The sequence below is a fragment of the Excalfactoria chinensis genome, chromosome 5 (assembly GCF_039878825.1).
Source record: "Excalfactoria chinensis isolate bCotChi1 chromosome 5, bCotChi1.hap2, whole genome shotgun sequence".
Classification (NCBI taxonomy): Eukaryota; Metazoa; Chordata; class Aves; order Galliformes; family Phasianidae; genus Excalfactoria; species Excalfactoria chinensis.
The window spans coordinates 35,697,916-35,712,958 of NC_092829.1; the positions used below are offsets into that span (position 1 = coordinate 35,697,916).

At 45.9% G+C, this 15,043-nt stretch overlaps 1 protein-coding gene across 4 annotated transcripts in view; it reads right to left on the bottom strand.

The window, feature by feature from the left end:
• PRDM11 (PR/SET domain 11) overlaps nucleotides 1-15,043 on the bottom strand; it is a 51,444-nt gene that overhangs the window by 23,500 nt on the left and 12,901 nt on the right. For all 4 annotated transcript variants that reach the window (XM_072337270.1, XM_072337271.1, XM_072337269.1 and 1 more), the window contains exons 2-5: nucleotides 6,887-7,005; nucleotides 6,239-6,342; nucleotides 5,351-5,613; nucleotides 4,502-4,569 (exon numbers count right to left, since the gene is read on the bottom strand). In XM_072337270.1, the coding sequence (XP_072193371.1) occupies nucleotides 4,502-4,569; nucleotides 5,351-5,613; nucleotides 6,239-6,342; nucleotides 6,887-7,002 (551 nt within the window). In that variant the 5' untranslated portion in view covers nucleotides 7,003-7,005. The remainder of the gene's footprint in view (nucleotides 1-4,501; nucleotides 4,570-5,350; nucleotides 5,614-6,238; nucleotides 6,343-6,886; nucleotides 7,006-15,043) is intronic.

Consider the following 15,043-nt stretch of genomic DNA (forward strand, 5'->3'; position numbering starts at 1 on the left):
TTATGGTCCTAAATTAAATGAAAACAATGATGCTTCGTTAGTATTATTGTCATCTTAGGGGAAAAAAAAAAATTCCCACTAGGATAGCTCAGGACTTCCTCTTCCAAGAAATCAGACTTAATCCTAAAATCCTGGCTGGATGTTCTCTCTCACAGAGAGACTTCAGCAACCCCAAAATACTTTCTGAAAAGTTAGTACAAGCCAAAGGCCTCTGCTGTTTTCCCACTCATTCCATGCTGGTGATGGCCTTGCTGGAACCTCCTGCCTTTCAGCACTGCCATGGCTCAGCAGAAGTGAAAGGCACACTTCTGGACTGTAGACTAAGAAAAGCTTACAGAAAGGCAAAGCAGCTCCTGTCAACCATCATCCTTGTTTCTCCTTCATGCTGCAAGTACCCACAGAACTATTAACAATTAGAAACAAGACCCCAGTGAAATGCTCCTCAAGTGAAAAGGAGTAACAATATTTTGCAAAGTGTCCCTTGGTAGAGAAGAGCCTGCAAAACATAATTCACTCTGGAGTTGCTCAGACCCTTCTAATGAGATTAGGAAATCCGTGCTCTCTCTACCCTGCTGAATCCATGGCTGCTGTCATCAACACAGCTGCACCAATGGGGCATTTTCACCCCTTTTTCCCCTTCCCAGACAGAGCATCTCATCAAGCACATTCAGCACAACCTGGGGCAGACTCAGCTTTCAAATTTCAGGGCTTCCTCTCATTTGCTCCAAGAGGACTATGGTCAAAACTATTTAAGACTATGCAAGTACTGTAATAGTACACTAGCCACATAAAGAGTTCTGGCCACTTTTAATCATGAATTCAATTAATGTTAGCTTCCTAATGGGAATATTAACCTCCTCCTTCTAAAAATGCAGACAGTTTTACTGCTTTCTCTCAGTGATCTTTGTCCCTTCATGCACTTCCCCTAGCATGCAAGTTATCACATGAAGCAGTCATTGTTAGCTGCAGGCACCTGGATGGTATGTTGAGTGGGTTTTACCAGGCTCCAGAGGAGGCCCAGCAGTAGGGCTATGAATTTACACCTCAAGCCAGGTCAATCTGGAAGTGCAAGACTGTACATCTAACAATCTAAAAGTGAAGTTGTAAACTACATCAGCAGCGGGCACTTGATCACTCTACAAAAACATTAAACAGCTCTACTTCTCTTTGCCTCTAAGAAGCAAGCACGTAATTTCTTCAGAGCCCTGGGAAAAGAATTATATGCTGCAGCACTTCAGGATCCATTTGCAATGCATAGCTTTCAGTCTCTAGCACCAAAGAACCTTCTATCAAGTGGAGAAAATTAACAGAGACCAGTATGTGAAGCTCAACAAAATGACTCATGTATAGACTGGTGGCTTTTGTTCCTCCTGAACACACAGCCAGCCAGCGATCCTAATATATTTAAGTATGCATATGTATACAAAATATTTATTTTTGAAGAGGTCTTGTAAAATTGATAGAGCAGTTCATTGCTTAAGAACCTATTGACCCAAGTGGGCTCTGTTTTGAGCAGGTTAATTTACAGAGATCCCTTCCAAGATCTATTATTCAATGTAGAACAACATGCAAATGTCTCCATTATAAGGAGGATATAGGAAGATACACAAAACAATCTTGTTCCCCGTGGCCTTTTTTGTCACTGTGTTTGGAGGTAGAAGGAGACCAAGAGGAAGGCAAAGGACAAAGAGATGAAGAAATCTTGCACTAACCTTTTCACAGGGGCTGAGGGAGAGGATGAATTTGAGCTGTGCCAGAAACCTGAGAACTGAGATAGTCACATGTAAGAAAGGAGAGACTATATATACCAAAATCAGCCTGGAAACTCCACACGAGGTACAGCACTCCAACAAGTTGCTTAGGCACTACCAGTTTGCAGATGCTTCCTATCCTGCACCTCAGTCCAGGCAAAGTGATACAAATACAGGGTGGGAGCATTTCCTGGACTTTCTTTCTTAGTGTCTTTCAGTTTCTGGTCAGATTTATTTATTTATTAAGTAATATACTCATAAACCAAGTAACAGAACTTCCTCAGAAGCAACCAGGAGCAACAGCTGGTGGTTTGTGTCCAAACCAAAAGCAACAATTTCATCCGAGGTTTGCCATGATTTGTGGTGTTTGGTCATTGAGTCCCCAGAAACAAAACGACAGAGGAAGAGGTTTACACACATCCCTACAGTTCAAAGCCACGGAATTTTGTACAGTAGTAGAAACAGCAGTGCTTTACACTAGACAAAGGATTTTTATGGTGCCAGTGGCCAGATTAGGAGAACATGCTCTCAGCATCAGGAGCCTCTCAACTTATTGACTAAGGAGGGAAAGGGCAAGAGGATGTTACCATTGCTATGCCATCTGCTATGCTTTGTACTCCTTCCTTCCTTCCACTGCCCTGGGTAAACTTAAAACAGCAAGTGCTGTGATGTACAAATTGTTCTCAGAGGGAACATGAAAATGGACTCAGATGTGGCAGTCAAACAACAAAAACAATAGCCAGATCTACAAGAAGAGAGGAGTCAGACCAAGCTCCCCTCCCCATGCCATACCCACCTACCCAGAGGGTGAGTAGATCTGCTTTGCAAAGCACTCCATCTGTGAGTGATGGCAAAGAGCATCATCTGAAAAACAAAAAGAGCGCTGTCTACAGCGTCCTGAAAGTACAGTTTCTGTGGGTAATCTCTGTGACACGTAACGTCTTCACACAGGATATCAAGGGCATCTCTATTTGAAAGCTGGTTATGTACAAAAGCAGTGATTATTGAAGATTGGTATCTTCACTTGTACTGTCAGTCAGACTCCAAGTAATACTGCTATTGGAAACATTTTTCAAGAGTAAAACCAGGAAGATCAGTAAGGTTGGTATAGCTTGCACATGTCCTCCAAGACATACTTCCCTGGAAGCGCTGCAAACACCCTCCTAACTCCCCCTACCCTTTTCACAATTTCAACCTCCTTGCTTTTCAAGGCTGTAAAAAATAGCCCAGATCACACTCATCTTTACATGTAATCATGGCAAATACATGTTTAAACGAGAACATTCTGTTCTTTGGTGCTGGGACCATGAGTAGAGCCCATATAAATCCAGATATCCAACTTATGTCAGGGTACTAGAAAGAACAGTTAATCACACAAGTTTTGCTTTCCAAGACTGTTTACTCCCAGTGTCATTGCCATCCAGCCCACATAAAGAAATGATATAATCAAAACAGAAAAATCTCACAGATTTCTAAGTTAATTATTTAATTCAATATACACATCATCCCCTTACCTAATTGTCCCCTGCACAGCTGCTTCTTTTTGGAGTGACAACTCCAGTTTCAGCATAGGACTAAGGGTTTCTCCCATCCAGTAGTAAACTGCCATAACGGCTGGAATACTTACATAAGAATGAGATTTGTTAAACCTCACAAGCATACCTGTTAAAACAGCTGCTATCAATGCACAGACTCAAGTGGAGCAAGAGTTGGTACAACCAGCTTTCATTAGCTACATTGGTCTTGCATCTGCCTGTATTTCATGCCTCTAATGACTTGACAATTGAAATTCTCAGACATCTGGGCCAACAAACCAGTTAACTCCAACGCTAACTTCATCTTGTAAAAAAAATGCCTTCTTGACAAAAGCTGCCTCCAAAATTCAATGCCTGAAAGCAGGATTGGTCCAAATGTGGGACTGGCCACAGTATGCAACGATGTCACAGTCCGGTGACTCACCACATGTACAAGGACACTTCAGAGCTTTGACTCTGCCTCAAGAGGCTGCAGAAATGACCTACATATGCAGATATTTGAAGCACTGAGTTATTCTGCAGACATTTTCTCTTATCACTTCAGTCAACAAACCAGAGCCAGCTGTACTCTTGGTTCAATACTGTTATTTGGGCCCTGCTTTCTCAAGTCCCTGGGCCAGCAGAGGGAGCACAAGCACACTCACAATCCCTGCATGAGGAGCTGCAGCAACTCACACCATGTTTCTCATAACACAGCAGAGCTGACTCTACCAATGATAGTCACCACAGACAGCTGTTTCAAGTGAAACTCAAATTAGGGAAAAAAGGACCTCTTTCAATGTCTGTCAAACAGAAAAGGACAAAAACCCCAAACAAAATAAATTACTTTGGGGATTATGCAAAGCATTTTTCAAATATCTGAACATAAATTAAGAAAAAAAAAAAAAAGAAAAGAAAAAAAAAAAAAAAGAAAAAAAAAAAAGAGTGAAATCTGCCAGCATTTCTAAAGGTGGATAAACAGGCTTTTCTTTATCATTTGTCCTCATTCCAGAAAACAGCCATCCTCTATACACATCCTTGTTTTAGTTCCTGTCATTGAAACTGGCTCGGAAGGGGTTCTCAACACAGCAAACACTGAAAGAGCGTGAGCAAAATCTCTGTGGAAGCGTCTGTTGTTCAGGTTTGTTTTTCTGTCACACAAAACAAGGAGTGTTTGATGGCCTCTCTCTGGAACACAAAGCCCCAGAAGTGTAGAGAGAAGAGAGCTGGACTCACCTCATCCAGTTTGCTTTGGTTTCATCTGTCCCATCAATGGATTTGTAGCGGTTGTTCTTGTCAACTATCTGCAGGACAGAATAGATGCAGCATGTGAACTGGCTGGTTCTGACAGGAGGCAGACTTAGACTTTTATATCTGCTCTGCTTCCAGCCTCAGTTCAGATCATGAAACAATGCATAGCAATGCATGGCAATTGAATCAATGAATCTAAACTTGCCCAGTCCTGCAGACTGCTGCACTGGATATTTGTGTGGAAGCCACTCTGAATTAAGAGACTTCTTTCCATTCCAAATATCTGTAACATGACACTATGGATGCAACTGACAAAATGGTTAAGTTCCCAGATACAAAAGATGAACCTCCCCTACATGCCAGAGCTGACATACACACTTATTTTACAGACAGAAGAGTGTGAGCAGTATTTCATACTAGAAGCTCTCATTTTTTTTCCCCACCTAGAATTCAAGTCCCACACCTTATTTCCAACAATAATTAGTACCTGTTGATGACTCTGTCTCTAGAGATATCTGTGATACCTCAGCCTCACAGGCTAACAGAAGTGGTACTAAAGTAAAAAAAAGACAATATCTAATACACGTAGATCGGTTCCTGATGGATTGGAAGACCTGCTTCTATTCTTTTCAAAATGATGATCAGAGTGGAAGCTGTGCTGGACAAAGCTTAGAGACTGAGTGGGGATGGAAGAATATGGCAAGAGGGAGAAAAGAAGCAAGCTCTGCTTTCTATAGCTGGTGTCATGACATCTGATCTCCTTTTGCTTATCTATACCCTGAAGTACCAGCTCTGACCTGGGAAGTAATTTCTTTAGGGAGAACGCTCACTCACCAGCCACGAGAAGAATCCTGCAGACTTGTCCTGGCTAGAGATCTGCCCCTCGTATGGCCCGAAGATATGACCTTTGGGGATCACCTCATTCATACAGCGCACGTCGTTCTCCCCACTGGGCTCTTTCACCACCTCTATGCCAGGCGGGATGGTCAGTGCTGCCCGGTCAGGGATGCCAACAGGCACTGGTGTGTCAGAAACAAACACAGGGGGGCCGTGGTTGGGGCATTCATCCACAAAGTACTCCTGGCAGGACTCGCAGACTGTGGGAGGGAGGGGAGCAGGGGTTAGGTTGGGTAGACGTGACACCCACTCTGGCTCGAACAACACGTGGTGCTGAGGGCAGCTTACTTCACCTTACTATTCTATCCCCAGCTCGGCTAAGGCCACAGTGGCAGGTAGAGCTGAAATTCCCATCACCACGTAGACTTGCCACTTGTCTCATCACATGCCTCTCAGCAATTGCTCTGCCCCAGCTCATACCTGTCCATCCCAAACCAGCACGCTCTAACAAAAAAATAAAAGCCTCTCTATCCCCTCATGCAATCACCAATGGTGAATGCAGATTTACCACTGATGGCTTCATGTACAGTGAAACCCACTCACTGTCTGCAAAGTCAGAACAGAGAGACTTGCTGGTCACACACCTGATGGGAAGGAAAACCAATGTCACTGAAGAGAAATACCCTCATGCTATATCCTTCATCCTGCTTTGGAGACAGGTGATGGCATTCCTAATCAAATGCATCTTCTTCAGAGAGTAGGCACATTTGTCCTTGGCTTTTTCTTTCCCTGCTTCCTGCCCCAGGACAACAGGCTGCCAGTTAGGGAAGCCTGAGCTCCATACAAACAGAGGTACTACTGTTCTCTCACTAACAGTACACTTACACCAGAAATCCACTTGCTGGAAACTCTTGGTCATGATCAAATCCCGTTTCCCTTTCAGTTTCTTGGGCTCCACATCCATGGACTGTGGATCAGGCCTTCCAGAGCTGGGGAGAAAAACAACAGAAAGACAACTTTAACCTACTAAAACCTGGGAAATCAAACAGAGGAACAAAGAAAATGAGGCCATAGGGGCTGAACAACTCAGTCCTCATACCTGCAGCAGAGAAATGATTCAAATTTTAACCCGCGCTGCCAAAAGACAGTACTTGAGATACCTTCTGGCTAAATCCTACAGGATTTTGTGGCTTCAGCTAGAACACCTCCATGCATAACATGCAGCTAGCTCACCCACCCATTAGATACATGCAGAGAAGATTCCCACCAGCAGAAAGGTTGCTTTGCTCTACTAAAGCCCCGGAATGTGTTGGCCAAAGGCAAGGCATGGCTCTCCACACAAGCCAGCACCACAAGGCCAGATGTGAACTAGACCATGCAGCAGACATACATAGCACATGAAAGGGTGACATCCCTGCCACACACCTCAAGGAAAATCTCACTAGTGAGAGTTTTTTAGCAACTTTGTGAGGTTCAAGTATGGATGCAGAGAGAAGAGGAAAGAGTGCATCTGACTAAAGCTCAGCTGCCTACCAAGGTTGTCCATACTCCTGGTCCCGGTGTGGAGAGCAGGCCTCTGTTTTTATTGTCACCATCTCTCCTAAGGAAGCTTGGGTCTGGTTCAGACAGTCCTTCAAGTTTTCACTCATGTTCTGAAAAAAAGGAAGGAAGGAAGGAGAAAAGTGAGCATCCAGGAAATCACAACCTTCCCCCTTCAGATGAGGATCCAACCAGCAGGCCTCCCCACAGCACCAAGAACTGGTGCTGTTCCAGCCATCAGGACAATGCCAAGGCATCTTCACACAAATGTAGGTGTAAACTCCTTTCTACCATGAGAAGGAAACAGCAGATCAGTTGCATATCAAGTAAAGAATGTGAAACACCACAGAGGAACCTGAGGCACAGGGAATGCAAAGTGTGCTCCACAGAAAAGGTACACATGGAATTTAAGACTTATGGATAGGTTGTGTTACTGAAACACCGAGCATGATTATTTCAGAACAAGCCTTTGCAGCCAGATTGCAAAGAAGGAGAAATACAAATGGTGGCATGAACCAGACCCTGTCTACAAATCTAACATATGCCAGTCTTCTTTTGTGAACAGAGCAAGTTATCACATCTGATGATGGAGCTTTCTGTGTGCTCCAGACACCTCTGACAGGCAGGTAACAGCCTACTGCAAGACCCCAAAGTGACTGCACAGGTCATGTTCTCAGCCTTCCCATCCCTTGCAATGAATAAAGCTGAGTGATCACCATCACCCTTGTAGAATGCAGGCTGCTGCAGTGAAAATGCTTTTCCCTTAGCTCTCCACAAGAGCCAGGAGCCTCTTAAGGCAGAAAGCTTCAAATTGTTAACCCCCCACATTTCTTGCTACCGGATGCTGCTGAAAATATTGATGTGGAAAGTGATAATAACTCAGAATTAGTTTAGCTAAGATTGTTTTTGCAAGTCAGTATAAATCAGAGCATCAAAGATCTAGATTCCATTCATCTTAAGATCTCACCCAAAGCACATAAACTGGCTGTTCTGAGGCCTGATACCAAATTGGACAGCTTTGCAGCTGCTCTCCAGACCCCATGATCCCCCTTTTTCCCTTTTGCTGCACATGCACAGCACATGAAAGAGAGGTTGCAGCAGCTGAGCTGCCAGCTTCTGTCAAGAAAATCAGTGGAAGAGCTCATCTCCATTATGACTTGACTCTGGATACCCTTAAAAGTCATGTTCATGGGCCACAAATCCCTGAAGACAGGAATTCTCTTATGCTGCGCACGCTTATGGAGGACTGAGTACTGTGGAAATCTGGTCTGCGCTTGCACACTGTTTACAAGAAGAAGGAAGTCTACTCCCAGCCTTTGCAGCCCTTCTTTGTGCTAGGGGAATAAATGATTAATTTTTCCAGCCAGACTTCTCACATGCCAACCTGCAGTCTGAAAGACCTTTATCACATGCATACCAAGGAAGCACCAGTTAACGTTCATACAGCACTCTGAAAGCAGAGCCTCAAGGTAAGTGCAAGCAGACAGATGCAAACATGCACACTTTTAAGAGACTGTTACATGATGTCCAACACAAGATACATTTTCTTTTCAAATTATGATACGCAAGTCAGAAGAAAAGTGGTGGGGTATCGCAGCATTTCAGCAGGGTGAACCCCTCATCTGCATTCTCCAGAGCAAGAACAAAGCCTTCTGGTCCTGTCTCTACTGGAGCTACAGGCAGAGGCTACTGGCTTTCCTCTAGGAGAAGCAACAATCTTCCTGAGAAGTCTGCAGAAAAGCAGCTCAGGAGAAAAAAAAAGCAGCAGCTGCATGTATGTGTGTGTGGGGTGCTGCTTAAAGAACAAAAAGATGCTGCCCCACAGCTGGTAGCTGTGGGGCCTGTGCTGGCACAGGAGAGGAATATGCTGGCAGTGGTGCAGACGATCTGCAGAGAATGCTGCCGAAATAAAAGCTTGGAGGACAGGGCATCTGGAACTTAAATGCCCACAAAGCCTAAGGCTCTTCAGTAGGAAGAGCTGCAGACATATGTCCCTGTGAGCAGACAATGGCTTCCTCTTCCTCGAGGGATTCCTGCTTTATGAAGCAAGAGGGACACCAGGGCTGTGCAGGCTGACCTCCTGCACAACGCAGGCTGGGGCACTTCCTCGAGTCAGTTCCTGCTTCAACTACAGCACACCTCCAAGATGAGCAGGAGGAAAAAAGAAATAAAATATCTAGTGTTGGTTTCATAAACGGAGGTTCCCAGTCCACTGTACAGCATACTTCCCAGCCCTTCATTCTCATGGTCCTCCCTGAAGTCACTCCAACTTATCAGTTACATTCCTGACAGCCATGTTCCTGCACAGGCTGAAGCAGTACCTTGCACTGAGACACCACCCCCCTGATCAAGATCTACACGTTTGTGTCCAAGTTCCGCATTTACTTTCTGACCATTGTGCACAGCTGGGATTTTATGTCTGGCAAAACACTTCACAGCTCCAGGAGTCCTTGATCCTGAAAAGCTACCAGGCAACAACCCCTGCTACCCACTTTTCTGGGTGTCCCACTAAACATAGATTCACCTAGCCTGCTGTTTTCTTACCCAGTAAATGTAAGATCCCAGGCCTGTTGCTAACTTGCTTGTTTTCATCACCTGTGATTCTCCCAGACTTTATGTTCACCACAAAGATCATCAAAATTAACTCTGTGTTTTTCTCCAGGACACCGATAAACTTGTTGATAAATGAATCCTAGTAGACACTGATAGAGATGCACCTGGACAAGCGTGGTTCTCATTGTCATCCTGCAACCTTTCATTTGGTCAGGTTTTCACTCATGCAGTGTGACACATTGGATCATTCTGGCTGCTTACAATTCCCATGCACTAAAGACTTAAGGCATACCAACCACTACCTTTATCCATCCAAACCACAGCAATGTCACCAAAAAATAAAAAATACCTATTTTCTGTACAGATAGAGCATTGTAATTGATGTCCCCTTTAACCAAACCAAATCCCTACCATTATTATATTGTTTTACAGGTGCCTCACTCCAACAACAGGAAGCCTGCATCAAATAGAAGGTAACCTAATATCCCAGTTTGGCCAGAGTAAACTTGGTATTAGCTTACTTATTTATGACTTCATCGCTAGCACAGAACATTTTTTTCAGTCTAACTCATTATGAATATATATATATTTAAAACAAAAAATGTTTTCAGTATTTCTGGCCCACAGAGAGCTGCTCAGCCAGCATTTTAACATCCCTTAATTCAAGCTAGACAAAACAGCTAACTTAAAAATGTTCTGCTTTAGTAGCTGTTGTTTAGTTATTTCCCAAGCTAATGTTACAACAGAGAGCGCTGCACTGCTGCTGTAACTGGCTGACTTAATCGGATGACAATACTATTCCTCGAGGGAAGAAATATTCCCCATTTCTCCAGTTCCAGGTGCCTGTAGATGACCCTGCACTTAGGACTCTTCTAGTTCCTGGTGCATGTAAAGCTGTTGTTAATTTTTCTTAATTTTACTGCCCACTGTTTCTTCTTGCTTGCCCTTTCCCCCTAGTTTTCCACAACTACAAGTTTCTAAGGCACACTCCACACATTTCACATCCTTCCTGTACTTCATTATTTGAGCATTGATTATTTATTTTTTAGCTGTGTTTTTATACTTAAAGATGAAGTTCCTTTGGAGACTTCAGATAACAGAGAAGCAGCATGTAAGCATAAGCAGAGCGGACTGCTTTGGTTAGCTGTTGAAGGCATTCCTAGGACACACATGTCCCTGCAGCCACCAAGATACTCAGTCCTCCTGATGCCAGCATGCACACATCCTACTGCAATGCCCCAGCAGCGCTTTAGGGAGGTCAGTCCCTAAGTCAGAGGGATGCTGTGAGGATCTAGGTGCTGTCTGCACACAACAGCAGCTCCTCTGGACAAGAAAGGCAGTCATGGTAGGAGGCCCAACAACCCTCCGGAGGCCCCGGACACCAGCGTGGCTGCTGCAAATCCCAATGGGCACAGACAGTGCTACACAGTCTCTCATTCTCATTACAAAGTAGACAACAACTTGCAACATTGTTACACAACACACCTAAAGATCTGCCTTGGCATTATCATCTCCCCAACAATAAAGGCAACAGAAAACACCAGCTCATCCGAGATGTTAAATGCGTGGAACAAAAAAAAAAAAAAAAAAAAAAAAAGAAAAAAAAAAGAAAAAAAAAATCCGAATGGGTTTTGGCATGAACAAACCTGTGAATTCCTGTCCTCAAGAATGCCGCCTTTATCACTGCCCCTCTTGTAGTTATTAGTTAACAGCCACAGACTCTTATCTGCCTGGATCAGGCTCCAAAACAGAGCTTTAATTTTACATTTTACTGGCACGTTTCCCAGATTTGGACATTCTTGCATGTGAAATAGCCATATAGGAATCCATCCCCTCCTCACTGCACAGCTCATTCCTTCTATTTCTCACTGCCGGCCTCCTAGAGTTCATTGCCTCTTCTTTTAACATTTTGCACAGCTTGTATAATATTTCGAAGTGCAGACCCATGCATTAAGATGGACTTTAATTCACACTTTTTTTTTTTCCCTCCAGTTGCATATTATTACCAGAAATAGTAATCCAGAACACTCAGCTACTGATAAGCCAAGACAGGGAATAAAGCGCCGCATTCAAGGCTCTGAGCTGCCCCCCAACATACACCAACAACCTGGGGAGACTGTTTTCCTCAAGATGCACTCACTTATTGAGGTCTTTGGCCATGCCAACCCTTTCAGGCCACTTAACAAAGTATCAGCTGGCCACACAGCCCATGGCACAGCCAACACACACCTCAGGAGACCCCACCGAGTAACTGTGAGAAGCAGACTGTTCGGAGGAGGACCCTCCACAGAGAGCCTAACCCCGCACTATGATGCCTTGGCTTAACATCCCTCTGTCAAAGTACAATGCTCCTTTGGGTGAAGCTGCCCTGTGGCATGGCAGAGCAGCGTCCCAAACAGTGACACACTGGTGGCCTGCCCCCTGCTTGCTGCAAGGCCAGCTGATGGGTGCTGGGCTCTTCCATAACAGCTGCAAAGCAGGGCTGAATGCAACCTTGTGTGGTGAGATGCAAGCTGGGGCACTCAAAAATTCAAACTTCACCAATACAAATTAGAGGGCACAGGCAATGCAGGATTTGAGCAGTGTGGCCTGCAAACAGGACATGGCTTAATCGTTACCAATTACTCCACTACAATCAGTAGCCGTGAACTCAGCAAAAGCATAAGACATTTTGTCAAGGACATCATTATCAAGGACTACAAGATAACTGGAAGCACCACCAATTTTCCTAGAGTTTTCTGAAGAAGTTTTGAGAACTGTAAAAAGTTGGTGAAAGTTTGTTCATTGTGTTGGGTATGTTGTTGTTGTTGTTGTTGTTGTTGGGGAGGGGGCTGTGCGGAACGGAGTCAAGCGGGCTTCCGGGTTTTGTAAGCGCCCCTGCGGCTCCTGCACTCGCCGCCCCTGTTTCTGCGGCTTCTGTCTACCCGCCACGTGGCAACGAGTGGCGGGAAAGCATAGCGGCGGGGAACAGAGTGGCGGGAAGAATGGGACCAATCAACAAGAAGAGAAAAGCCACTCGGAGCAATACTGCCCGGCAACAAGGGAGCGCAGGCGTGGAAGGCCAACACGGCAGCCACTCAGAATACAAGAGAGACTATAAAAGCTGGGGCCAACAGGGGGAGGGCGCGCCACACGTGCGGAGCTGTGACTCCCGTGGTCGCCCAGCGCTGTTTTTGTTTGCGGTCGCTTACTCAAATCAATAAATTATTCATGATTTGTAAACGGATTTGGTCCAATTCATGACAATTTGGTGCCGTGACTCGGATGAAGGAGATTTGATCAGGGGTCCTTCTGGGGGGGCGCCCCGCTGATTTCAGCGGCCCCAGGAGTGGAAACTCCTGCTCAAGCCCTTCACCGACGAACCTAAAATAAGGACGCAAACAAAATAAAACCGGTAAACCCCTAGTAATCTTTGTGCACGAAGACCGAGCGAAGACCCACGGGGTGGGTAAGTATAGGCCGGTGATCCGTTCGGTTGGGGTTGGGTATCCCGGAGCACAACGACTGAGACGTCCAATTGTGGGCGGAGTGAGTGCGGACCCCTCGGTAGTGCGGTTCCCACATCCCGCGAGGGACTGGGCCACGAAAAGGGGGAAGCGTTGTGAGTGTGTGTGAAGGTGCTCCGGAAGATGGGACAGAAGAAGAGTAAGCCTTCTGGTCCCATGGGTGGGGGAACTAGTGGTGTGGGTATAGGTATACCCCCTAGTCCCCCAGACAGTCCATTAGGGCTAATGATTGAGAATTGGAATGATTCCCCTTCTAGGCGGGGAAAAAGTAAAGTCAAAATGATTTAGTGTGGGGCAATAAGCCCATAAAAGGGGAGAGTGTATTTTGGCCTTTTTTTTTGGCTCCTCTGAGGACTGGGTAGTTCAGAGGAAAGTGAGTATGCCCACGTCTGGATACCTTATGCATTTATACCCTCTAAAGAAAAAGGAGGGCGGAAGAAGAAGAGAAGGGATTTAGAAGTCCCAGTGTCACCACCGCCCTACATACCCTCACCCGAACCGACGGCCCCGTCTGCCAAGGAAGGGGGGGGTTGGCGGGGAGGGTGTCGTCGCGCCGGGGGCCGGGAGCACCGACCCGCCCCCCTCGCTGCGGCCTTCCCCTCTTTCCTCGCGCTCTCCCCGCGGCGCCGGTCCGCCTCCGGGTCCGGGCCGTCCGATCGGTGGCCGGGCGGCTCGAGTCCCGCGCGGGCGGGGCGGTCCGAGCCGCGCTTCTTATCCCGGGCGCAGTTGCCGGCAGGCGCCGGGTTACGGAGGGAAACCCCGGGCCCCGGGAGGAGGGCGAGGTGGTGGCGGCGGACGACGGGTGCGCCCCCGCGGGCGGACGCTCCCCCGAGGGTCGCCGGGGCCGGTTGCCGGGTTTCCCCTCGGCGCGCCGTCCCGGACGTCGGGCGGCCGAGCGGGCGGGTGGAGGCACCTCGCGGGGCCCTCGTGTCGTTTCCCTCAGCCCAGGGCCAGGTACCGAGTGTCCGCGGAACAGGGCGGAGGTTTACAAAATAAGTAAAAAAAAAAAAAAAAAAAAGAGGAGGATGGCCAATACAGGCTGGTACATGATTTAAGGGAAATCAATAAGAGAACTGTAACCAGGTTTCCTGTAGTGCCAAATCCCCATACCCTATTAAGCCAATTGCACCCAGATGACCGGTTGTATAGTGTAATAGATTTAAAGGATGCATTTTGGGCATGCCCCTTAGACAAGGACAGCAGGGATTATTTTGCTTTCGAATGGGAAGACCCTGATACTCATGGGAAGCAACAGCTAAGATGGATGGTCCTTCCCCAGGGATTTATAGAATCCCCAAATTTATTTGGTCAGGCCTTGGAACAAATTTTACAGGATTATAATAGAACACCGGGAACAACAATGTTACAGTATGTGGATGATTTGTTAATAGCAGGGACAGATGAAGATAGCGTGAGGCAGGCTAGTGTACAGTTGTTAAATTTCCTTAGTTTACAAGGGTTAAGGGTTTCTAGATCAAAACTGCAGTTTGTGGAGGAAGAGGTGAAGTATTTGGGTTATTTGCTGAGCAAAGGGACAAAAAAACTGGACCCAGAGAGAGTCGAGGGGATCTTGGCCCTAAAAGCCCCAACAACAAAAAGGCAGGTACGACAGTTGTTGGGATTAATAGGATATTGTTGACAATGGATAGAGGATTACAGTGGAAAAGTTAAATTTCTTTATAGTAAATTAAACAAAGATGGGTTACTTAAATGGACAGAAACAGATGAAAGACAATTAAATAAATTAAAGAAGGAACTTGTGCACCCTCCAGTCCTGAGCTTCCCGGAGTTAAAGAAACCATTTTTTCTGTTTGTAAACAGTGCGGAGGGGACAGCTTATGGGGTGCTTGCCCAGGATTGGGCAGGAGGCAAAAAGCCTGTGGCTTGCCTATCTAAATTATTAGACCCTGTTAGCCGGGGCTGGCCTAGTTGCCTGCAAAAGTAGTAGTAGCTGCTGCTCTCTTGGTAGAGGAAGCACAAAAGATAAGCTTTGGAGGGGAAATTAAAGTAATCTCCCCCTATAATATACGTGGAGTGTTGCAAGTGTCACGTGGGTGGTTCCAGCAGTCAGCATGGTCATCACACAGGATGT